The sequence below is a fragment of the Lactuca serriola genome, chromosome 4, assembly GCF_051521515.1.
Source record: "Lactuca serriola cultivar US96UC23 chromosome 4, Lser_US96UC23_V15, whole genome shotgun sequence".
NCBI lineage: Eukaryota > Viridiplantae > Streptophyta > Magnoliopsida > Asterales > Asteraceae > Lactuca > Lactuca serriola.
In genome coordinates, this window is record NC_136411.1 from 278,362,432 (window position 1) to 278,389,686 (window position 27,255).

Sequence of the window (27,255 nt, forward strand, 5' to 3'; positions counted from 1 at the left end):
TACGTAATATGGATGTCATCATGAATAAACATGACATGAGATGAACTCTTTGAAGATTGAGGCAATCTAGGTTTGGTTTCTAGAGTGTTTGAATTGAATCTGGGCTAATAGTAGTTTAGTATTTGAAGATGATGAATTTGTATCCAAAGCCTATTTTAATAATCATTTACATATTAAGGGGGTGACATACGAAAAAGGGTATATCCATTCCAGAATAAAGAAGCAATATCCATCCATACTTGAATTAAGATAATATCTATCAAACTTTCACCTTGTAGGTGCTATGGTAGGACAAACAGTAATCCAAATGAAACAATAAATTAAAAGAAAGATAACACGAATAAAATTGACTCTATATAATATAACAACCATAATTTACAAAATCTTGTACAATTTACCTTGCAATAATAATCAACCAATTTCTGTCTAAGGTTTTACTAATTTAAAACAAAAATATCAGCAATATGTCTGTACATTAGTCTAGTCTAGACTATGATGGTTCAAAAGGAATGGCTAACAACACCCAACACCCAACACCCAAACATGTTCAATAATATCCTACAACTACTACTACTACGACTACTGTCTACTCTCTAGTCTTACCAAAAGAATTCATTTTAAAATTAGCTTCTTCCCACAAATTTCCTAATTTAGCCTTGCAGTCTTACCTGCTCATGAGCTTTTAACGCATCACAAGTAAAAGTCTCTAAAGCCCTAAAAATTGGAATCACACCACCTTGTAAACTACTCAAACCACCACCACCAGCAACCAACTTCATAGCCTCCTTATGCCTCGCCCATTCCTCCTCCACCACCCCACTTTCCGACGGAACCATTGGCCCACTCATCTTTTCCGGCAACCCACCACCAGTCTTCTTCCGGATTCCGGCCAAATCCTTTGCATGATACTCATTTTTCACCATAATCCTTTGCACATCATCTTGCCTCTCCATCAACTGTCTCAGATTAGACGCAAACCCGTGTATAGCTTTGGAGACGCGGTCTTGGGAAACGGATTTGATTTCGCGGTGCCAATCGTTGCAGATTATGAAAATTGGTGGGGCCCCAAGACGGGCCGGGGAATAAGGGACCACGCCATCGATGGTTAGTTCCGGTTGGTGATCGATGCATTGGTTTAGCCACCCGTTTAGGGAATCGATGTATGATTTTTGGGCGTTGATCCAGTTGTTGAAATGTTGGGACCATGTTACGAGTCCGGTTTCAAGATCGACTACAGCTCTGGAGTTTGAAGCTTGTTCAATACTTGTTGTTGTTGTGTTTGTTCGTAAAGTTCGGCTTCTGCTTTCCATGAGAGCTTCGAATTGTTTTCGGTGGCATTTCACAATCGCTTGCCACATTCTTATCAGTCTGTAGATATATATATAATAACACAATCATTATTATTATTATTATTATTATTATTATTATTATTAGAAGAAAAAGAAGAAGATGTTGGTTGACAAATGATGATGATATTGATACCCACCCGTAGATCAAGTCGCTGACTTGTGGCTGCAGTTCTTTGTCCCTGACTTTGTGTATCTCGGTAGATATGGCATCAATGGCTTTGATGGATACGTTTAGTTTAGTCATCAACCTTCGTATAGAAGCCTGTGCAGCATCGATCTTACTAGATTCTGCTCCATTTGCATCCAATTCATTCAGTCTCTTGTACATTTTCTCATACATTACCCTCAGCCTCTCTTCATCCTAAAACCACCTCATGTATCAGTTATTATAGACTAGAGCATCCTATTTTTATTTTTTTTCTTCTAATTCTATTGCAATTTGCAACAAAATTACCTAGTTTTTCAGTGCTATAATGGGGTAAATTTTTCCAAGAATAATGTCCAAAAAAAAAAAAAGATGAAAGTAAAATGCTAGTACAATTAAGTAGATTTTTCATAGTACTATAAACTATGCCTTACTAAGAAAAAATATGAAAAATACAATGCTGGCATGTGATAGACAGAAATGACATTTGGATGCTATAAGACAAAACAAAAAAGTAGGTTGGTATGCCTTGTATTTAAATATTAAGATGATAATGATACAAAAATCCTGGTTAGCTTGGAATGTTTCCCTTTTGTACAAAAGGAAAATGGTTTTTTTTTCAATTTCTTTTAGATTTAGACTTTAGCTCCCTAGAATTATTATACAGTAACAAGGATACATAATTTCAGCTAAAAATTAAAATAGGCATACTGAAGTATAATGGCAGTCCATGTTCGTTTCTTCCTATTACACCATTGTTCTTTGAGAAATCTACCCACCAAATACAAAGCAATTTTCACTCCCTCTAACTGGATAGATTTTTCATATTAGTAACATAATATTTGAAAGCACAATGCAATATAGTATGCGATGCCTTAATAAGAAAAGAAAAAAATGAGGTGAGCCGTGAGTGATAGAAAGAATTGAAAGTATGATGCTATTATACACAGATATAAGAAAGTAGGTTGCTATTTTTTGCATTTAGTTGATTGATGTAGATTCTAAATTTGATAAAGTACCTAGTAATATCAAGGCAGGAAGTTTATTCATGTTCAGAATTGAATGTTGAACATAAACAATGTGTAAACTATTTTGCTACTTTAACACTTGTTAGTTCCCAATACAAGGGAGAAGAGTTTTCAGTTTTACAGATATATAATAATTACAAGGTAGGAAGGTCATAGTCTCAACAACCAAGAATGAAGTGTGTTTCTCTCTCCTTTAAAGATGGACGCCATATGTTTATAATTCATTCAATATACAAATACATCAGAGGGTTAAATGCAAGAAATAGCAACATACTTTCATATATTTCTTTATTATAGCATCCTACTTTATTATAGCAATGTCATTCAAATACAAACCAACTTGTATTGCTATAATCGTTTAAGCCCTCCAACTAATCTTTTATAAATTTGCCTCGACGTTTTTTTTTTTTGTAAATTCATTTAACTTCGTTTTTAGGTCTCATTTACATGTTTTTTTACACGTTTTTATGCTTTTTTTACATAAATAATCTTAAAATAAACAATGTAAAAACAGAGTAAAAAAAACAATGTGAAAACATGTCAAAACAAAGTTGTAAAAAAACATGCAAAATGAAGTTGTAAAAGATGAAAACATAACAAAAATTGATTCAGAAATTTAACACAAATTACTAAAAAAATAAAACAAAAAGAAATACTAAAATAACAAATTATGTAAAACAAGTTGGGACATAAAAACTAAAAATTCAGGGCAAATTTGTAGATTAAAAAAGCTGGGTAACCTGCTATAGCACATCACATGGTGCAATGGATACAATTTTGAAAGTGAAATGACATTGGACCTCCAAAAAAAAAGTTTAAACGATAATTGGAGGGCCAATTTCAACCTTAACCCTTTTCCAAAGTACAATTCCTTATTAAGAAAAATATTGAAAATATAATGTTGTAATAAGGCTACATGAATGTAAGATGATATAATAAACAAATAAATGAAACTACATTCCTATTTCTTGTATTTAGCTTTCATATATTTGTTTGTTTATTATAGCATTCTACTTTCATGTAGTCCTATTAAAACATTGTACTAATGAGAAAAAAAAAATTGCTATAATTGGGTAGATTTTTCAAAGTAGAATGTCCTAATAAGAAAAAAAATGGAAGTACACAATGTTATGCATATATTGAATAGCATCCATCCTATTAGAACAAGGAGCAATAGTAATGACAAAGATATTACCTTTACTTCCTTGTATAACTTCTTTTCCCATACATATAGCTTCTCCAAAGTAGAAGAAAGGTTGATGGACCTAACATTGGGAACTGCATCCACATTATAAGATCCTGCTAATTTTGTTACCCGAGAACACGATCTTACAGATTGTATTGGATGCTCTGAAGATGCTAAAGGATACAGAATCTTGGATAAGACCACTGCAAAATAACATTATATATATATATATATATAAGTATTAGTATGTGATACAGTTTTATAAAACATCAATGTCAATGCGACTTCGGAACTGCATAATGAAAAAAAGGCTTAATGCAAGAAATTGCAAGCTTCTGTATGCTCACTTCTATACAGGGAAAGCCATATATATATATATATATATATATATATATATATATATATATATATATATTTGTTGCTGCAGGCAGACTCAGGACATTGGCTTTTCTTTTTCGTGATTAAAAGAAAGGGTTAAATGCAAGAATAGTAATGTACTTTTGTTGATTTATTTATTAGTTTATTACAGCATCATACTTCAATATTTTTCTTGTTACAACACAGTACTTTTGAAAAAAATACCCAAATGCCCAACTATAGCCATGTTCATATAAAAAGCAAATTTCACAGCTATAATTGGGTATAATTTCCTATAAGAAAAGTTTGAAACTTTCAAATGGCAGCGCCTTAAGAAAAAGAAAACTGAAAGTACAATGCTGTAATAGGAAAAAATCAGACTATGATGCAATATTCCAGTAAGATCACTAGAAGCAGGTCCATTTCAGTGGACAACAATCACTAGATGCAAAAAAAAAAGGAACACTAAACATCCATGAAACAAAAACGACCACAGAGAGCTCCAACATAAAAGAATCAGAGCGAAACAGAGCCCTACGACAGGGAGATCTGATTTAAAAAAAAAAAAAAAAATTGTATGAATATTTATCATGGTGACAAAAATCAAATGTTGTTTACCCTTAAGAACTGCAAACCTTGATTGATATGGCAACTTCCCTGCTTCAAGCATCAAGGCAACCTCTTTCCCGTAACCAAAGGCAACCTCAAATTCATCCTTGATTTCATTAACTACCTCTTGAAGATCCCGAGAACCATGAACAGATAATGTTGTCAAACTACTTAACATTGAGGATTCAATCTCATGTATCGATTCCTCATCTACATCAAAACTAACTCCCTTTTTACCCTCATACCCCTCCCCCATGCTTTGTGAAACAACTGTCTCAGGACTATGCCTGTCTACTTCAATTTCAACAGATTGTGCTCCCTCATTATTTTCCGATGCTACTGAATTCAAAGTAGCTTCATCATGTGTTTCCATTTCACTTTTTCTTGGTGGGATTCTTCTAGAATGTTCCCTCCATGAACTACCTACATTATCTTCTAATCCAACTGATCTTGATGTGCCTTCACCTAAATTTCTCTTTATATTATTAGTGGTGTGCCTCTTGAGAACTTCGTCATGATTGGACTCGGTTTCTGTTTCTTCTTCCAAGTCTGGAATTCCCTCCCTCTCTCTCACTTCACTTGAATCTGGACTACTAACCATGGATCCATATCCGTATCCATAACCAGGATACCCGTTATCATACGCATCAAAAAAGTTAAGATAATCAGAATCCTTGGGTGGAGGAGGAGGTGGGGGACTTTTGGGTTTTTCAGGTTCTTGGGGTGGTGGTACTGGTGCCCCTCCATAAGAAAACCCATACCCATATGGATTATATTGTGATGGATCAGGCCATTGCCTAGTTTCTTGAAAGCCCCTTGCTTCCTCTGGTTGAATCACAGTGCGGGTAGCTGGGGCAGATTTTTTCATATAAGAAGCATACTGATTTGAATTGGGATTTCCACCATATTCATTGTGAGAATCAAAATTCTCTTGATATGCTCCCCATGGAGGTTGATATTGTGAAGCAGATGGGTTCATCACGTAAGGGTCATTCTCACCCCAACTAGTTTGGTTTGGTCCCCAAGGAGGTTGATATGGGAATGCAGATGGGTTCACAACATAAGGGTCGCCCCAAGGAGGTTGATAGGGCTGTTGTCCTCTGTTCATTGCATAAGGATCACTGAAATTTGTTTGGTTTGGTCCCCAGGGAGGTTGATAGGGTGGTGGCTCTCTGTTCATTACATAAGGGTCATTTGAATCCAATTCGTTGTAGTGATGGGGCCGATTATGCGAGGAAGATCGGGGTTTTTCATTTTCAAAACCACCACTATCATGCAGATGAATATGGCCATCCAGAGACGAACTCAGATCAGATTCAGAATCCCCATTTCCACCATCTATGGAATGAATATGAGAAATCGAACCAGAAGACATGGAGCCATTGTTTTTAGTCTTACCTTGGTCAGATGGCAATGTCAGTACCGGGGAGGATGGAGAGGGTGAGGGGATTACAAGCTGTTCATCAACAAATCGAGAAAGTGCAAAACCGATGTCTCTAAGAGAATGAAAGTAAGCCAGATGCGAGGAAGACAAATCGTACCGGTAATCCGCGGCGGACTTGATCAATCTCTTCCTCTCTCTACAACGTATCACCAATGGCAAATCGTCAACTTTGGAAGGTCTGCAGCCCATGTCAGTAACACAATATCATCAATCGCCCCCCAAACCCTAAACCCAGTTTTCGTATCATTGTCTCTGCTGCACCTGGACTTCTAAACCCATATCAAAACTTGCCAGATCTATGAATACGCTTCCATACATGTATAACATCGCAGTCTGCAAACGCATTAATGGAGAGGGATAAACGATGCCGGTGTTAAAATTTTGAAAGAGAGAGAAACTGAAGTTGGGATTGCGGAAATCTTGAAGCATTAATTAATTAAATGTAGTAGATAGATAGACAGTGAGAATCAGCGAAGCAGAAATCGATAGTAGTACAGCAACCTTCAGAGCAATAAAATATCGAAATGTGTGATTTTGGCATGTGTTTGCACAGAGATTTGTAGAAGAAGACGAAAGAAGAGGTGCATGTTTTTCAAATTCAAAATAAATGCGTTGAAAGTTGTATTTAGGCTACCGACATGATTTATTATCCAAATATTGTAAGGTGTGCGTCAGAAACAAGAAGGTGGAATCCGCCATGGATGACGGAGGGAGGATTGAATAATATTTTGAGAGAAGGTGATCAGTGGAGAGTATGGACAAATGGCAATCATGGTCTGTTGAGGTCCGCGTGCCGATGGACAGGCTTCTGGTTAGAAAAAGGGTTTCTAGTTTACTTCTATTCTCTCTCTCACTCCTTTCCATAAAAGGTTCTAATCACCAAATATTTTTTTCCCAATTTACTTTACATTACACCAATATAGGTAAATATTTAAGACAAATTGCAAGAAAAGGTGTTGTCTTTTTAGATTTTTATGTTATTTTTTTATTTAAATCATTATATTTTTTACTTTTTAAAAGACTTAGCATATGATTTGACACACTTTACTCGACATAAACATCCTTTAATATTAAAGAAACCTCCTTGAAAATGGATCACAAGGGAATCATGTGCTTATTAATTGGAATAATTACATATAAGTAATGTGCCTTGTATTTAAGTAAGATTCCCTATTGAATGAAATTTGTTATGTCTAATCTAAATTGTTTACCATTTTAAATTATGTGGACATTATGTTTACGACTTTTTTTACCCGGTTCCCCTTGTGGCTAAAGGGTATATCTAGGATCGTCGCATGTATCTATTTATCTTGTTTGCAGACAAACTACACGGTTAACCCTTGTTTTGTTGGTTTGATGCTACCAAAACGATTTCTTTATTTGCATCAAAGGACCACGAGATGTTAATCCACCAAAAAACTAGCCGATATATACGGAACAAGTGTATAAATTGGAGTTGCCTAATGACATAAAAAACTACAAAACATACTTAATTGATTTTTAATCCTTTCAGTTTTCATTATAACAAAAACGATAAGTATATGTAAACCTCACAATGGAAATTCTTACACAGATACCAAATTAAGTATCTTTTTATAATATGTTTCTTATACCTATAAATATATGGAATTCGTTAAAACAAAAAAAATGTTCGGTAGGGTATTGATCGGGCGAGGCCAAAAAGACACTTCGGACAAAATAAAAATAAGAAGATCTTCTTTATTTATCTTTTTATTTGTATCTTTCGAGCATCTAAATGGAATTGTTAGTTATATAATAACGATAAAGAATGTGAATATGATGAAGAATGACTAGATATTAAAGGAATATGATGGGTATGTACTAACCAACATAGGAAACCCATAAAGTATGAAGTATGAATACACGCTACAAACCTCTCGAAACTATATGAATAAGGACTCTGGTGACTAATGAAAATAACTTATGTAAATGGGATAAAGTAATGACTCATGTTGCCACGGTGATTGAAGCAACGTGTGTGATCTGGTATAATGAACACAAGTAAGAAAGAAAGACATGAAATATAAACGAAAGTGGATAGTGGTGATCTGGTATGTCACCAAAAGACAACCATATGTTTATATGGATCCATTAGTGTATATGTATATGTTTGTATTTGTATATAAAACACGTGTATAAAGTTTGTCCCTTTGATATCCTGGATAATCTTTATATAAACCTAGTTTTTACTCATTTGAAAGGCAATGCATATCATACGTTAATATGGTATCAAAGTCCCCTTCAGTATTCTCCTAATATATCTGATTTTCTATTATGTCCTTCCACATTTATTCTCTCTCTTCCGGGTCGCCACTATATCTCATAGCATAACCCTAATCAACTCAATACTAGTCTTTTGTAATATCTCAACACTTCATCTATGGTTGCCGCAACACTAACACATCTTAAAGTGTGTGGTATCACGAAGATAAAGACTCACATCTCATTGGTTCTAAACTTGGAGCAATTCAACTACGACCCATAGAGAAAGAACTATTTTTTACTAATTGCAATGCTTATGACATAAGTGATCATATTGACGACACCTATGATTATCTCATTCTAAAAGTTATGGACAATAAATGAGAGAAATTAGAATCCATTGTAAGTGAGCATATTAGTGGCACCATGATAGTGAACTCCACTATATCACCGTGGGAGAGATTTCGGTTACAACGTATTACTCAAAGATCAAGGGTATAGCCAACTTACTAGAGAATCAAGATTTCGACTTTAAAGTACTAGAAAAACTTGGTTATTTACAATATTAACGACCTTTTGTCCCGCTTTAACAATGTTTCAAGCATTATTCATCATAGACCACCGCTTCTGTCATTTATATAAATAGTTCAATGCTTCTCTTCGGAGAACAAATATTGTCCTTGTTGCATACCAATAACCTGTTCATGGTGACCATTTTTCATCTCCTGCAATTATTCATGTCAGCACTCATGATTATGGACGTGGAAGTAATCGAAAAAAACAATGATAAACAAAATAGTCAAAATCCATGACGTTAATTGCCCACTTTGTCTCAGCAAATTTTGAAGCACCCCTTGCATGGGCTATTTTAAATTTCATTTAGTTAAAACATTTTAAAAGAAGTTCCAATGTTTAGTTTGCGGAAACCAATCCCAAAATAAAATTTTGCAAAACACAGTTCAGTTTTATTTATAAAAACATGTGAATGTGTCTCCTTAAGATATCATAACCACAATTTAAGTTACAGAAAACAGTATCACTCTTCTAAATGTCCAACAATTGCTAATCCTCTAATACATCTACCAACATTTTTTAACCTGGAAAATTTCATAAACAAGTAGGTTAAGCTTTGGGGAGCCTGGTGAGTACAATTCCAAGGTTTAACATCATAGAATTAGAATATTATTTAACACTTAAATCATATCCAAATGTAAAACCCGTACCTTATCAAAATAAAAAATAAAAAATCTTAACAGATAACAGGGGTAAAATCTAACAAAATCCAAAGTACATTGTTATAAATGTGAAAACTTCACAAATAGATAAACAATCAAGTAGTTTTGACTTGATTAGCCAATCTCAACAATCAAAACCCACCCCAAAATCACATACATACATATATACTCAAATAAGTTCAAAACATTCGAATTTGATAATCAAATGAAAACCAATAAACAAAAGTTTATACTTTTTCAAAGATTTGTTTTATAAAGAAACAACTCAAATAGGTAATGCAATGCATGAAACTATCCCACCCATGTCAATCTTAAAAGTCCAAACTCACAACGATAAATGGTTGTGGACACTTAAGGGTACTCTCATCAAGTTTATAGAGAATATGGGACTCCCATATCAATGTTCTCTAGGAAAAAGATACTTCCTTTTTCATTGTCCAGTTAAGTAAGACTCTCACCATCGATCTAAGAACTAGTTATCCATATCCATAGTCCAATACAAGGGGTATCTAGCACACATGTTGTAACGTCAGGTTCCTGGTATGTATGTTAATAAGAATTATTCACTTTTGCAAAGGGACTCAACGAGTTGGAGGCCCCAAACTCGTCGAGTAGAAATGGGATTTTTGGACGCGAGACTTGATGTCTACTCGACGAGTTAAGAAGCCTCAACTCGACGAGTAGAGCTGCCAGAGCAAAACCATAATTTTTAGGGTTTGCACCCTATTTAAGGACCTTAACATTTCATTTTGGCCTCCCTCATCGCCTCTCTCAATCCAGCAAAACCCTAATTCGACCCAAATCGTCGAGTTCCTATGTGAGCTCGTCGAGTTCTTCAGTCTGTTGCTCCCTCTCAATGGATTAAGTCACTACTTTTCAGTTCTAAGCTCCATACTTCATAAACATACTAAAAATATCATTTTAAGGGTAAAGATTCTAACTTTACCAGTTAATAGCATTCATTAATGGATTTAGCTCAAACCCTAACTCCTTAATACCTAGATCTTGATCCAAAAGTCATCCATACCACAAGATAAGGTGTACAAACAGAGATCTGGACCTTAGATACTAGATGAACACGTAAAGTCTCTGACTTTCCTTCCATGCATGGCCTTTTGGAGCTCAAAAGGCCAAAATGACATCCTAAAGCTTGCATGGGGCTTCAATGGCCATAAAGTTTGCACCTATATGCCATGAAAGCCCTTGTAGACCCTAGATCCGAAAGGGTATTCACTTGGGACGTCCAAATCCCAAAAGCTATGTAACGACCCATTTTTTTTTTTTTTTGATATTATTTTAGAAAAACATTAATAATAAAAACATTGTCGAAATAAAAAGAAACATTGTTTGTTCACACCATAACACATTGCAACCACGTTCTCAAAAGCCAAACCGTACATCCTATCAAAATATCAGAGTACAATCCCAGTAAATCTCATAAATGCGGAAACCGAAGAATGTGTGTATGACGTGCCGCTACCGCGCCGGCTCCTTCCCCTTCGATGCAGAGATACCTGAAAACAAAACCGTAAACGTAAGCACAAAGCTTAGTGAGTTCCCCCAACGTACCGCATACCATACAAACACACAACACATATACTGCCAGGCTATTCTGGGGTGCCTGACTACCCGGTACGGCCATTCTGGGGTGCCGACCTACCCATACGACCATTCTGGGGTGCCGTCTTACCCGTGTCAAGCCATTCTGGGGTGCTGACTACCCATCGGTCCTAACAACCGATCCTCGGGGACTATTTCACCTCTACTACTACTATCACATATAACATAACAAGCCAGCATGCATACATATCGTCACATACTGTCAGACGTATCTGGGGTGTCTGACTACCCTTCGGTCCGAACAATCAAACTCTACTACTATCACATACAGCATATCAAGCTATCATATAACATGTCAGGTACTAACGAACTTAGATGATATCACAAAGACAATCATCTATCATACAACTCCTACTGGTGGGTCGGCATTGAGGCCTTAGACCCACCGCTACTGGAAGGTAACTCACCTCAAAGTAGCTGCTGAACTGATCGGGAACCGACTGACTGCTGCTGCTCCGGGAGTCCTCCGGCTGCAATTTCCACGACATACTCAATCAAACACCGCTAACTGACCTTTAGGTAAAATGACCATTTTACCCCTGGATTAACTCTAAGCCAAAGCTGGAGTCAACTTTCAGGTGACCCGACTCGCCGAGTGGATCACCACTCGCCGAGTCCCTAGCAAACCAATGCCCTGGGTCCCTGGTTCTACTCGTCGAGTCGGGCTATGACTCGACGAGTTCACCTTCTAACTGCCATTCAACACCTTCATCCTACTCGTCGAGTTGTATGAACAACTCGTCGAGTTCATCTTCATCCGATGAACACTTTATGCTAAGACTCGCCGAGTTGTATGAACAACTCGCCGAGTCTGTTCTTGAGCTATGAAGATTGCCTTGGACTCGCCGAGTCAGGGCATTGACTCGCCGAGTCCTAACATGGGTGAGTTCAGCTCCTAACTCACCGAGTCACCCCCTGTGACTCAAGGCTCAACTCGACACATGAAGAAGGGACCAATTCGGTGACTCGCGACCAGACTCGCCGAGTCGTCGCCATGCACTCCTTAAATATACCGATTTGCTCGGTTCCAGACCATGCCATTCATAGATCTGGACTTCTAGGACACGAATCACACGTAAAGTTTCCAACTTTACGTGTGGATATTCACCAATATGGATTATAAGGCTCAAAATGGTAGATCTAGGGCTAACAAGCCTTATGAGACCAAAAAGCTAACAGATCTGAGCTCCTGGAGCTCAATCTTACATAGATCCAAAGGCCAAACGCCTTATTACAACATATAATGAACATGCAAACTTGGGGAATTGACCAAGAAGGACCCAAATGAAATTTTAAGCATAGAATCAAGGGGAAAACGGGTTATACCTCAAGGGAAATGTTGAAATGACACAAGGATGGCTGATCTCCTTCTCCTCTTCTTGATCTACTCCTCTTACTCTTCAAAACCTTCAAGAACACACCAAGAACACCTCAAACTCTCAAGGAAACAAGGGAAAACGATGTAGGGGGAGTTCTGGGGGTGAATGGGGACGAGTTGGGACAGAATGAGAGTTTAAATAGGGTGCAAACCCTTGAAACTTAGGGTTTCATCCCGCAGCGGTGACTCGCCGAGTCCAGGATATGGACTCGTCGAGTCGCCTACTTAAAACGCGTCCTGAGTCTCGTCCCTACTCGGCGAGTCGGACCCTATGACTCGCCGAGTCTAAGGCTAAATTAGGGCAATGCTCAAATAAAATTCACATACCGGAAACCAGGTGCTACAAATCTCCCCCACTTATTTTAGACTTCGTCCTCGAAGTCTGCTGCCCGATCCTGAAACAGCTCGGGGTAGTGCTCCATCATCTCGTCTACCGGCTCCCAAGTCCACTCTGAACCCTTGCGGTGCCGCCATTGCACCTTCACTAGCTCCACCCTCTTGTTCCTTAAATCCTTCGACTTCCTGTCGAGGATTGCGACTGGGCGCTCGATGTAGTTCAGGCTGTCATCAACCTGAATATCCTCCAAAGGTACTACTGCAGAATCGTCCACTAGGCACTTCCGCAACTGCGAAACATGGAAAGTGCTGTGGATCTGGCTAAGCTCGGCTGGCAGATCCAGCCTATATGCTACCTTGCCCACCCGGGCTAAGACCCTGAACGGTCCGATGAATCGCGGGCCCAACTTGCCCCGCTTCCTGAATCGGATGACGCCTTTCCACGGTGACACCTTCAGGAGGACCATATCCCCGACCTGGAACTCTAAATCGGATCGACGCTTGTCGGCATAACTTTTCTGTCGACTCTGAGCAGTCTGAAGCCTGCTCCGGACCTGCTGTATCCTCTCAGTCGTCTTGAGCACCACTTCGGTGCTTCCCATAACCCTCTGGCCAACCTCACCCCAGCATATCGGGGTCCTACACCTCCGTCCGTACAACATCTCGAAGGGAGGGCGGTCAATACTCGCGTGATAGCTGTTGTTGTAGGAGAACTCGGCCAAAGGAAGATAGGTATCCCAGCTACCACCGAAATCCAGAACACACGCCCGCAACATGTCCTCCAAAGTCTGGATGGTCCGCTCACTCTGTCCATCTGTCTGCGGGTGAAAGGCGGTGCTGAAATGCAGACGAGTGCCCAACTCGTCATGGAATCTCTTCCAAAACCTGGAAGTAAAACGCACATCCCTGTCCGAGATCACCGATACTGGCACCCCATGCCGTGCCACAATCTCCCTGATATAGATGTCGGCCAATTTCTCGGCCGATATGCTCTCCGGAATCGGAATAAAGTGAGCACTCTTGGTCAATCTATCCACGATGACCCAAATCGAATCCACTCCACGCGCGGTCCTGGGAAGCTTCGTGATAAAATCCATCGTGATATCTTCCCACTTCCACAGTGGAATGTCCAACGGCTGCATCTTGCCATGCGGCCTCTGATGTTCGGCCTTGACTTTCCTGCAGGTCAAGCACCGCTCGACGTACCATGCCACATCCCGCTTCATGCAGGGCCACCAATAGTCTAGACGAAGATCCCTATACATCTTCGTCGCCCCGGGATGAATAGAGAATCGGGACTTGTGCGCCTCCTCCATCAAAATCTGGCGCACGCCCCCGTGATACGGCACCCACACCCTACGGTGTAGTGTCAATAACCCTCGGCTATCATAATCGAAGGAGGAGACCTGACCTACTACGCGCTCGCTCTTCCGATGCTCCTCCTTGATAGCCTCCTGTTGAGCTTCCCGAATCTGCTCCAACAGGGGAGTCACCACAGTCATCCTCAAACAGGCGTCCCTGATCGGCGCCGCCTTGCGGCTAAGCGCATCGGCCACCACATTGGCCTTTCCCGGGTGGTAAAGGATCTCGCAATCATAATCCTTCACCACATCCAACCACCGACGCTGCCTCATGTTCAGATTCGGCTGGTCCATGAGGTACCTCAAGCTCTTGTGGTCCGTGTAGATGGTACACCGAACCCCATAGAGGTAATGTCGCCAAATCTTGAGAGCAAATACCACCGCCCCCAGCTCCAAATCGTGCGTCGGGTAGTTCGCCTCGTGAGGCTTGAGCTGCCTCGAAGCGTAAGCAATGACATGCCCCCTTTGCATCAGCACCGCGCCCAACCCAGAAATGGACGCATCGCAATAAACCATGAAATCCTCTACGCCCTTTGGCAGGGCTAAGATCGGCGCCTCACACAATCTCTGTCTCAGCGTCTCAAATGCAGCCTGCTGCTCGGGTCCCCACCGAAAGACCACGGCTTTCTTCGTCAGCCGCGTCAGGGGCACGGCTATCTTGGAGAAATCCTGGATAAATCTCCGATAGTAGCCTGCCAATCCTAGGAAGCTCCGAATCTCAGATGGGGACTTCGGAACCTCCCATCTCATCACGGCCTCGACCTTGGCCGGATCGACCAGAATCCCGTTCTGGTTGACGAGGTGCCCCAGAAATTGCACCTCGCGCAACCAAAACTCACACTTGGAGAACTTGGCATACAAGCTCTCCCTCCTCAGGGTCTCTAACACCTCTCTCAAATGCTCCTCATGATCCTCCCGGGTCTTGGAATAAACCAATATATCATCGATAAAGACTATCACAGACCGGTCCAGCATCGGTCTGCATACACGGTTCATGAGGTCCATGAACGCGGCAGGAGCATTAGTGAGCCCAAACGGCATCACCACAAACTCGTAATGGCCATAGCGCGTCCGAAACGCGGTCTTCTGCATATCCTCCTCCCTGACCCTCATCTGATGATAACCCGAACGCAAATCAATCTTGGAGAACCAAGATGCGCCCTGAAGCTGGTCAAAGAGGTCATCAATCCTCGGAAGCGGGTAACGGTTCTTCACCGTTACCTTGTTCAGCTCCCGATAATCTATACACATCCGATGCGACCCATCCTTCTTCTTCACAAACAGAATCGGGGCTCCCCAGGGCGAACTGCTCGGCCGAATAAATCCCTTGTCCAGCAGCTCCTGCAGCTGCGTAGACAACTCCTGCATCTCGGGAGGAGCCAACCGATACGGTGCTTTGGCTATCGGAGCCGCACCGGGAACGAGGTCAATCCTGAACTCCACCTGTCGCTCTGGAGGTATCCCAGGTAGTTCTTCCGGAAAAACATCAGCAAAATCTCGAACCACCGGGACCTCGCTCACGGTCGCCTTACCCGCCTCCCGGGTGTCCATCACGTACGCGACATAACCCGCGCATCCCTGCTGAAGGTAGCGCCTAGCCCTCGCTGCTGAACACACAGTGGGTCCACACTGCGGCCGCTCTCCATGAATCACTAACTCTCCCCCGCTTGGGGTCTTGACTCGCACTAGCTGCTGTGCGCAATCTATCACTGCCCCATTAGGGCTCAGCCAATCCATACCAATAATCACCTTGTTCCCACGCAATGGAATGGGAACCAAGTCTACCAGGTAACACTCCTCAAACAGTCGCAGGACACAATCTCGAAACACCATCGATGCTCGCACCGATCGATCATCGGCAATCTCTACCTCTAACGGGCAATCTAACTCGCCTGAAGTCTCATGGAATCTCTTGCTAAGAGCAAGAGAAACGAACGATCGGGATGCACCCGAGTCGAACAATACCTGAACCGGGATGCCGTTCACATGGAACGATCCTAATACACATATATACACACGGAGCACATATCAATATCATAACAACGTAAAATAAAAGATAGAAGGAAGGAATCATACCCGTCACCACATCGGGCGCGGCGCGTGCCTCCTCGGCAGTCAACTGAAATGCCCGACTCCTCACCACTGGAGCCTCTGCCTTGCCCTGACGGCCATCCGTGATCCGCAGGGTCGCTGGAGCTGGCGCCTTCACTGGCGCTGAGGCTGTCAACATGGGGCAATTGGCCCTCTTGTGGCCCTTCTGGTTGCAGTGGAAACACAGCAACTCCGATGTCTGAATAACGGTCGCAGGAGCAGTGCAATCCCTGCTGATATGCCCAAACTTGCCGCACTTGTAGCAGCCTGACGATCCCATCCTGCACGCCCCCTCGTGCGGCCTGCCGCACCTCCCGCAGCGGCTCGGTCCCGACTGGCCTTTCGGCCTCCCATCTGATCCCTTGGGCTTCTTCCCCGAAGCCCCCGATGACTGACCATTCTCAAGTTTCCGTTTCCGGATGTGCTCCAAATCTATCTCTCTCTCTCTAGCCCTGGCAATCATGGAGTCCAGGGTAGGGCAAGCCGAAAAACTAACATGCTCCCGAATGTCAGCTCGTAGCATATCATGGTAACGAGTCCTCCTCATATCCTCGTCACCTGCATACTGGGGCACCAATAAAGCCCTCTCCCGAAACTTGGCGGTGATCTCCGCCACGGTCTCTGTCGTCTGCCTCATGTCTAAGAACTCCCTGGCCAGCTGCTGAAGCTCGACCGCCGGCGCATACTCTGCCCTGAACCTAGCCACAAAGTCCGACCAGGTCATTGCCTCGATAGCCGAGGCTCCCATCGAGTCACCCACTGACTCCCACCAATCTCGGGCCCGGTCCCGTAAACACCCTGCTGCGTACCTCACCTTCGACCCCTCGGGGCAGAAGCTGATCAACTGGGCGGACTCGATATCCGCAATCCACCGCCTGGCGACAATGGGGTCCTTCACCCCATGGAAATCCGGCGCACCACTGCTCCTGAAGTCCTTGAAGGACAGTGTGCGAGATCCTGACTGGCTAGAGGCCAAGTCGTTCCTGAATGCCCGTAGACGATCCTCCATCATCTCCACGATCCCTTCCTTGATCGACCCAAAGATGATGGGGGTCGACTCAAGGATGCCCCTAGTGATCTCCGACGTGATGAACTCACGTAGCCTCTCCTCAATCGGCTCGGTGCCAGGTCCCGAACCTGACCCCTTTCCTGACCCGCCATCTGCCGGTCTCGGACGAAGTACCACCATTCTGCAAAACATTAATAATAATCATTAGTGGTACTGCTACTTTCTGAGGGATCTCAACTACTTACAGGTTCCTTGGTCTCGTCTTGGCCTTCCTCGGCTCGGGTACGGATCCTCTGCTTTCAGTAGTACGGGCCCATACTACCTTCCACATCTATCCGTACCTTCTCCGAGGAATTCCTCGACTCCACCAACTCCCCTCTACTACTGCTACTCTCCGATATTCTCACCCTAGGCTCGCCCTAGGGAGAATTCAAGTTCAACACAACTGGTCCTCAGCTGCTGTAGGTCTCCTCATAATGCCAGTTAGCCACCACCTAAACACCACCACCTGTGATGAGGATTAGATCATCCTTCAAGTGAAAGGCCCGTCCCTACAACGGTTGGACTCAAACAAGAGCTGCGCAATAGGGCCAGTCCCAACACCTTGGGATTATTCAACCCTGATTACATGTGGTGTGACGTGTTTACCTAGTGGCTCACTCCCATTACTCAGAATCCCACCGAGCACAAAGCAAGCAGCATTCGGATAAGGAAAAACAGACTCAAGCCAAAACTGTTCTTAGAACAAGAAACGACACTTAACATAGGATGCTAAGCGCATACTATCAGGCATAACCTAAACAGGCTACCCTACTGTTGTTTGCTCAATTCTAGCATGCAATATTCAATAAGCTGATAAACATAACATAAACTTGTATGGGTACTATGGGGAATACTTACTTGAGCTCGGCCGGTCGCGCACGTCACACACTTTACTCTTTCTCGTGACTCTTTTCCGGGTTTTAAAGAATAATTTCTTTTTAAAAAAAAATCTTTCAATCCCTCGGTTTGAGTCCAAACACTCCCGAAGGCGTGTCCGAATCCCTCAAACCAGGGCTCTGATACCAACTTGTAACGACCCATTTTTTTTTTTTTGGTATTATTTTAGAAAAACATTAATAATAAAAACATTGTCGAAATAAAAAGAAACATTGTTTGTTCACACCATAACACATTGCAACCACGTTCTCAAAAGCCAAACCGTACATCCTATCAAAATATCAGAGTACAATCCCAGTAAATCTCATAAATGCGGAAACCGAAGAATGTGTGTATGACGTGCCGCTACCGCGCCGGCTCCTTCCCCTTCGATGCAGAGATACCTGAAAACAAAACCGTAAACGTAAGCACAAAGCTTAGTGAGTTCCCCCAACGTACCGCATACCATACAAACACACAACACATATACTGCCAGGCTATTCTGGGGTGCCTGACTACCCGGTACGGCCATTCTGGGGTGCCGACCTACCCATACGGCCATTCTGGGGTGCCGTCTTACCCGTGTCAAGCCATTCTGGGGTGCTGACTACCCATCGGTCCTAACAACCGATCCTCGGGGACTATTTCACCTCTACTACTACTATCACATATAACATAACAAGCTAGCATGCATACATATCGTCACATACTGTCAGACGTATCTGGGGTGTCTGACTACCCTTCGGTCCGAACAATCAAACTCTACTACTATCACATACAGCATATCAAGCTATCATATAACATGTCAGGTACTAACGAACTTAGATGATATCACAAAGACAATCATCTATCATACAACTCCTACTGGTGGGTCGGCATTGAGGCCTTAGACCCACCGCTACTGGAAGGTAACTCACCTCAAAGTAGCTGCTGAACTGATCGGGAACCGACTGACTGCTGCTGCTCCGGGAGTCCTCCGGCTGCAATTTCCACGACATACTCAATCAAACACCGCTAACTGACCTTTAGGTAAAATGACCATTTTACCCCTGGATTAACTCTAAGCCAAAGCTGGAGTCAACTTTCAGGTGACCCGACTCGCCGAGTGGATCACCACTCGCCGAGTCCCTAGCAAACCAATGCCCTGGGTCCCTGGTTCTACTCGTCGAGTCGGGCTATGACTCGACGAGTTCACCTTCTAACTGCCATTCAACACCTTCATCCTACTCGCCGAGTTGTATGAACAACTCGTCGAGTTCATCTTCATCCGATGAACACTTTATGCTAAGACTCGCCGAGTTGTATGAACAACTCGCCGAGTCTGTTCTTGAGCTATGAAGATTGCCTTGGACTCACCGAGTCAGGGCATTGACTCGCCGAGTCCTAACATGGGTGAGTTCAGCTCCTAACTCACCGAGTCACCCCCTGTGACTCAAGGCTCAACTCGACACATGAAGAAGGGACCAATTCGGTGACTCGCGACCAGACTCGCCGAGTCGTCGCCATGCACTCCTTAAATATACCGATTTGCTCGGTTCCAGACCATGCCATTCATAGATCTGGACTTCTAGGACACGAATCACACGTAAAGTTTCCAACTTTACGTGTGGATATTCACCAATATGGATTATAAGGCTCAAAATGGTAGATCTAGGGCTAACAAGCCTTATGAGACCAAAAAGCTAACAGATCTGAGCTCCTGGAGCTCAATCTTACATAGATCCAAAGGCCAAACGCCTTATTACAACATATAATGAACATGCAAACTTGGGGAATTGACCAAGAAGGACCCAAATGAAATTTTAAGCATAGAATCAAGGGGAAAACGGGTTATACCTCAAGGGAAATGTTGAAATGACACAAGGATGGCTGATCTCCTTCTCCTCTTCTTGATCTACTCCTCTTACTCTTCAAAACCTTCAAGAACACACCAAGAACACCTCAAACTCTCAAGGAAACAAGGGAAAACGATGTAGGGGGAGTTCTGGGGGTGAATGGGGACGAGTTGGGACAGAATGAGAGTTTAAATAGGGTGCAAACCCTTGAAACTTAGGGTTTCATCCCGCAGCGGTGACTCGCCGAGTCCAGGATATGGACTCGTCGAGTCGCCTACTTAAAACGCGTCCTGAGTCTCGTCCCTACTCGGCGAGTCGGACCCTATGACTCGCCGAGTCTAAGGCTAAATTAGGGCAATGCTCAAATAAAATTCACATACCGGAAACCAGGTGCTACAAATCTCCCCCACTTATTTTAGACTTCGTCCTCGAAGTCTGCTGCCCGATCCTGAAACAGCTCGGGGTAGTGCTCCATCATCTCGTCTACCGGCTCCCAAGTCCACTCTGAACCCTTGCGGTGCCGCCATTGCACCTTCACTAGCTCCACCCTCTTGTTCCTTAAATCCTTCGACTTCCTGTCGAGGATTGCGACTGGGCGCTCGATGTAGTTCAGGCTGTCATCAACCTGAATATCCTCCAAAGGTACTACTGCAGAATCGTCCACTAGGCACTTCCGCAACTGCGAAACATGGAAAGTGCTGTGGATCTGGCTAAGCTCGGCTGGCAGATCCAGCCTATATGCTACCTTGCCCACCCGGGCTAAGACCCTGAACGGTCCGATGAATCGCGGGCCCAACTTGCCCCGCTTCCTGAATCGGATGACGCCTTTCCACGGTGACACCTTCAGGAGGACCATATCCCCGACCTGGAACTCTAAATCGGATCGACGCTTGTCGGCATAACTTTTCTGTCGACTCTGAGCAGTCTGAAGCCTGCTCCGGACCTGCTGTATCCTCTCAGTCGTCTTGAGCACCACTTCGGTGCTTCCCATAACCCTCTGGCCAACCTCACCCCAGCATATCGGGGTCCTACACCTCCGTCCGTACAACATCTCGAAGGGAGGGCGGTCAATACTCGCGTGATAGCTGTTGTTGTAGGAGAACTCGGTCAAAGGAAGATAGGTATCCCAGCTACCACCGAAATCCAGAACACACGCCCGCAACATGTCCTCCAAAGTCTGGATGGTCCGCTCACTCTGTCCATCTGTCTGCGGGTGAAAGGCGGTGCTGAAATGCAGACGAGTGCCCAACTCGTCATGGAATCTCTTCCAAAACCTGGAAGTAAAACGCACATCCCTGTCCGAGATCACCGATACTGGCACCCCATGCCGTGCCACAATCTCCCTGATATAGATGTCGGCCAATTTCTCGGCCGATATGCTCTCCGGAATCGGAATAAAGTGAGCACTCTTGGTCAATCTATCCACGATGACCCAAATCGAATCCACTCCACGCGCGGTCCTGGGAAGCTTCGTGATAAAATCCATCGTGATATCTTCCCACTTCCACAGTGGAATGTCCAACGGCTGCATCTTGCCATGCGGCCTCTGATGTTCGGCCTTGACTTTCCTGCAGGTCAAGCACCGCTCGACGTACCATGCCACATCCCGCTTCATGCAGGGCCACCAATAGTCTAGACGAAGATCCCTATATATCTTCGTCGCCCCGGGATGAATAGAGAATCGGGACTTGTGCGCCTCCTCCATCAAAATCTGGCGCACGCCCCCGTGATACGGCACCCACACCCTACGGTGTAGTGTCAATAACCCTCGGCTATCATAATCGAAGGAGGAGACCTGACCTACTACGCGCTCGCTCTTCCGATGCTCCTCCTTGATAGCCTCCTGTTGAGCTTCCCGAATCTGCTCCAACAGGGGAGTCACCACAGTCATCCTCAAACAGGCGTCCCTGATCGGCGCCGCCTTGCGGCTAAGCGCATCGGCCACCACATTGGCCTTTCCCGGGTGGTAAAGGATCTCGCAATCATAATCCTTCACCACATCCAACCACCGACGCTGCCTCATGTTCAGATTCGGCTGGTCCATGAGGTACCTCAAGCTCTTGTGGTCCGTGTAGATGGTACACCGAACCCCATAGAGGTAATGTCGCCAAATCTTGAGAGCAAATACCACCGCCCCCAGCTCCAAATCGTGCGTCGGGTAGTTCGCCTCGTCGAGTCGGGATCACCACTCGCCGAGTCCCTAGCAAACCAATGCCCTGGGTCCCTGGTTCTACTCGTCGAGTCGGGCTATGACTCGACGAGTTCACCTTCTAACTGCCATTCAACACCTTCATCCTACTCGCCGAGTTGTATGAACAACTCGTCGAGTTCATCTTCATCCGATGAACACTTTATGCTAAGACTCGCCGAGTTGTATGAACAACTCGCCGAGTCTGTTCTTGAGCTATGAAGATTGCCTTGGACTCGCCGAGTCAGGGCATTGACTCGCCGAGTCCTAACATGGGTGAGTTCAGCTCCTAACTCACCGAGTCACCCCCTGTGACTCAAGGCTCAACTCGACACATGAAGAAGGGACCAATTCGGTGACTCGCGACCAGACTCGCCGAGTCACCTATGCGACTCGCCGAGTCGTCGCCATGCACTCCTTAAATATACCGATTTGCTCGGTTCCAGACCATGCCATTCATAGATCTGGACTTCTAGGACACGAATCACACGTAAAGTTTCCAACTTTACGTGTGGATATTCACCAATATGGATTATAAGGCTCAAAATGGTAGATCTAGGGCTAACAAGCCTTATGAGACCAAAAAGCTAACAGATCTGAGCTCCTGGAGCTCAATCTTACATAGATCCAAAGGCCAAACGCCTTATTACAACATATAATGAACATGCAAACTTGGGGAATTGACCAAGAAGGACCCAAATGAAATTTTAAGCATAGAATCAAGGGGAAAACGGGTTATACCTCAAGGGAAATGTTGAAATGACACAAGGATGGCTGATCTCCTTCTCCTCTTCTTGATCTACTCCTCTTACTCTTCAAAACCTTCAAGAACACACCAAGAACACCTCAAACTCTCAAGGAAACAAGGGAAAACGATGTAGGGGGAGTTCTGGGGGTGAATGGGGACGAGTTGGGACAGAATGAGAGTTTAAATAGGGTGCAAACCCTTGAAACTTAGGGTTTCATCCCGCAGCGGTGACTCGCCGAGTCCAGGATATGGACTCGTCGAGTCGCCTACTTAAAACGCGTCCTGAGTCTCGTCCCTACTCGGCGAGTCGGACCCTATGACTCGCCGAGTCTAAGGCTAAATTAGGGCAATGCTCAAATAAAATTCACATACCGGAAACCAGGTGCTACAAGCTAACATTCTTGGACCAAGATATGGAGAAAATGCCCTAAAACTAGATCTAATCATATAATAGACAAGGTAGGAGCTTTATACCTTTGATGAACCAGAAATGAAGCTAGACTTCTAAATCTACTCTTCTCCAACACTTCCTTGCTCCTTCTTCAAGTATCTTCTTCTTCAAAACCTCAAAGAATGCACCAAGAATGGCTCAAAACTCTCAAAAGTGCATTAGGGTTTCGTGGCTAGGGTTTGGGACGATGGAGGTTGTAAATGAGGATAGCCTTAGGAGGTTAAGGTGTTTAAATAAGGTGAAAAACCCTTAAAATCAGGGTTTCATATTTCAGCACCAACTCGTCGAATTGGACCTCCCCAACTCGTTGAGTTGATCTTCCAAAACACGCATGTCCCATATTTCCTACTCGTCGGGTTTTTGCCTTCAACTCGACGAGTTGACCTTTAGAATTTATGTTTTATTTCCTTAATTACCCCTCTAAATTCTGGGTGTTATAATCATCATATCATTCCTGAAGGAATCATACTCTTATCCCCGAAGGAACCTCTATCTCATTCCCGATGGAATCATCTTTCCACACCTATCTGTCTATATTATGTGACTCATCACATAATACATTGTGTCGTGGATATATTATCTCTTTATCTCATCAATAGATCTTCTATTACACATCTAGTACTTAAATCATTAAGTACTTAATCTTTTGCTACATCTGTTAACATATAGCTATTCTACACAATATCATTAATGTTTAGACATACATACATACATATATACATATATAGAATTATAAGGCATATAATCCTATTATTTTCTCATATTCATATTGAAAGTATTACTCATAATACCATTAGCATCTACATATTCTTACATACTCTTGTTGGATTAATGTCTAAGTCCATAACTATAATTGGTATGTACTTGACCCGACTTGGCATGGTCCATTTGAGTTGCACTTCACCGGAACAATTTATATGGATAGTCTTTTGAGAATAGTATGTTTTATGATTTATATTAATATATTATAAGTTCTAATCTATTAATATGGAATAATATTATTTAATTAGTATTGATCAAGAATTAATTTAGAATTAATTTAGTGGTCAAAAGGAACTAATTAAATATGGACTCTTATATATATATATATATATATATATATATATATATATATATATATGGAGTGGGCCAAATTCATTTAGGTTGGGCTAAGCTTTCATGGATAGTCCATGGAGTTTTTAACTCATGGATCCTATAGAAATGAAAGGTCATGGGTATTAGGGTTTACATGGATGTAACCCTAATCCTCCATAATATATAGTGTGTGAAAAAAGTGTGGGCCGATTTTAGTGAGCATACATATTCTCTCAAGTTCTTCCAAGGTGTTTTGGTGATTTGTGATTCCACTTGAGGCTTCCACACTATTGGGACTAAGCTCTTAAAGTTCAAGACTTCAAGCAACATCAAAGGTATGTCATCTAACTATAACATTGTAGTATAGTTGCTACATAATATGCTAGTTAGGATGAAACCTTGGAATATTGATTATTTGCATGTATAATAGAGAAAACATAGATCCAAGGTTTATAGGGTTGCATGTACACCATAGGAGTGTTAGAATGCTCAAAACCCAATAGTGGTATCAGATTCATGGATTGTTTTCTATTATATTGATGCAAATGTTTTATTTTCAAAGTTGAAAAAAAAGGAAAAAAAACATGATGTTTGTCAAGTTTTAAGATAATTACTTGTTTTTGTGAAAAACTAATTATTTGTAAAATTTGAATCATTTGCTATATGAGTTGAATTAGGTCAAATTGAGTAAAAGATAAAATGATATGATTATTTTATTAGTTTTAAAAGTTTGATCTAAACGTTTTAAGGAGTTACAAATTTTTTCATAAAATTTTGGAGCTCAAAAGTTTTCTTTTTTAAAGTTGTGATCTTAAGAGTTTTGAAACTTCCATAAGTTATGGATATGAAAGTTTTTTTTTAATAAAAAAAATTGATTCAAAGTTTTTATGGAGTTACAAAACTTGGTGTTAATTTTTTAAAGAATTCCATAACTTGTTCTTAAGTTATGCAACATGGAAAGTTTCATCATAAAACACCACTAATTCCATAAGTTATGGAATCCAAGGTTTTCAAGAGTTACAAAACTTGCCCTCAAGTTTTGGAATTTGAAAAAAAAAATTTATGAAAAAAAAATTGAATTCTAAGACACTTGGGTTCATAACTTAAACAATTAATTAAATGGTTTTAATTTTGAATTTAATAATTAGAATTATGATGTTTTTATTGAATAATTCAATTAACTCTTATGGACTTTATTAATAGATAATTAAAGTGTTTAATTAAAAGAGAATTAATAATTCCATAATGACATGGTTTAAGTTTAATTAAATTAAGAGTATAGTTTAATTAATAGATTAAACCACCAAGTATTTTAAATGTCTAAAATACACCCTTATACTATTATAATATTACAATTTTAATATATTATATGTATAAGAGCAAGTCGTCTTACCATTATTAGTAGGCCTCATTTACGAAGCCGGTCTATAAGGGGGTATAAGGTTACTGCCTATAAAATGGCAGTTTAATGGGTGTCCACTCTCACCCACCGCTTCCTTGACTGGTGGAGGGTCGTTAGCCGAACGGGTAGGACAAGGACTATAATTCTCCCTTCATTAAAATTATTAATGATAAATACTAAGTAACTAAACTTTTTATAAATTCCCAATCTTAGTTACTTAGGAAAATGTGAATTTGGTGCTAACCCATGAAATTACACTTTGCACTTTGCTTAAGTCGTTAGTGGAGCGCGTGTGGGTAACCGGTACACTAACCTGGATTTAACAAGGTAGGCAAAGGGTAACTTAATGTTTATCATAATATCGTTGGAGCGTGTGTGGTTAACTGGCACATCGATTGAGGGGTAAATATTAAGGGTACCAAGTATATTTGCATGATTATTCACACCTTGTTTTGTGATCCTCGGCATCCCAGTCACAAAATTTGAGAGGGCACAATCGAGATTGAAACATGTCATTGAATAGTTCAATGAATCTCAAAAGATCTAGGAGTTTCAAATCCAAGTAAAACCTAATTAAATTATTTCGTTTTCATGGTGGAAATTGGTGAATCGTCATTAGCCTACCTTCAAATATTTTATAGCTTGGATTACGACATCCCTCTTCCAAGTTATAAAACTATTGTGTTGGGTTCTAGCCTTAATATTTCATATTGGGTGTTATATTAAGGACTTTAGCTCAACTACCTTGAATATCTCCCAAAAGATGTCTAGTTCAGACATCTATGATCTTCCCAAATCTCTTGGAACTTCACCTCCACCACCTCCTCAAATTATTCTCCCTAACCCACAAGTTCAAGGTCACTCAAACCCTATTGGCAAGCAAGGTCTATGTGTGATCACATCTTGGAGATGAAGTCACATATTTACAAGCCGGGAAAGTTGGGTATCAAAGTCTTGAGAAAGTTGGACGTTCAATCACTTTCTAAATCACATAGTGAGTCCCTTTGGGACTACTATGAAACAGACTATGACATGACCCTTAATGATTTTATCTAGTTGTTTGGTGCTGCTAAATCAACAATGATTTGGAGGACTAGTAAAACAAATTTTATTAGAAGATCAACTTCCCAAAAAGGGCATTGGTTGCGAAGCTGCCATATTTACCTAAAGGATCATAAGGTTGGTAAAGTCAAAGAGTTTGACTCTACTTCGGGTAAAGTCCACTATCTAACTCTATTAAGTTCCTATCTGAGATTCTTATACATGAT

General features: G+C 42.0%; 1 protein-coding gene across 1 annotated transcript; it reads right to left on the bottom strand.

Annotated features, from left to right (window-relative positions):
• Positions 1–332: 332 nt before the first annotated feature.
• On the bottom strand, positions 333–6,941 carry LOC145097059 (uncharacterized). The gene is made up of 4 exons (XM_079034548.1): positions 4,684–6,941; positions 3,718–3,911; positions 1,487–1,710; positions 333–1,368 (listed from the first exon to the last, which is right to left on the bottom strand). The coding sequence occupies exons 1-4, from the start codon at positions 6,305–6,307 to the stop codon at positions 651–653; spliced, it is 2,760 nt and encodes a 919-aa protein (XP_078890674.1). The 5' UTR covers positions 6,308–6,941; the 3' UTR covers positions 333–650.
• Between the last annotated feature and the right edge of the window lie 20,314 nt (positions 6,942–27,255).

Coding starts and splice junctions, on each gene's coding strand:
- LOC145097059 (XM_079034548.1), bottom strand. CDS start 6,307: ATGGGCTGCAGACCTTCCAAAGTTGACGATTTGCCATTGGTGATACGT. Junction 1,711..3,717: donor AGTTATACAAGGAAGTAAAG/GTAATATCTTTG, acceptor AGGTGGTTTTAG/GATGAAGAGAGGCTGAGGGT. Junction 1,369..1,486: donor GTCAGCGACTTGATCTACGG/GTGGGTATCAAT, acceptor ATATATCTACAG/ACTGATAAGAATGTGGCAAG.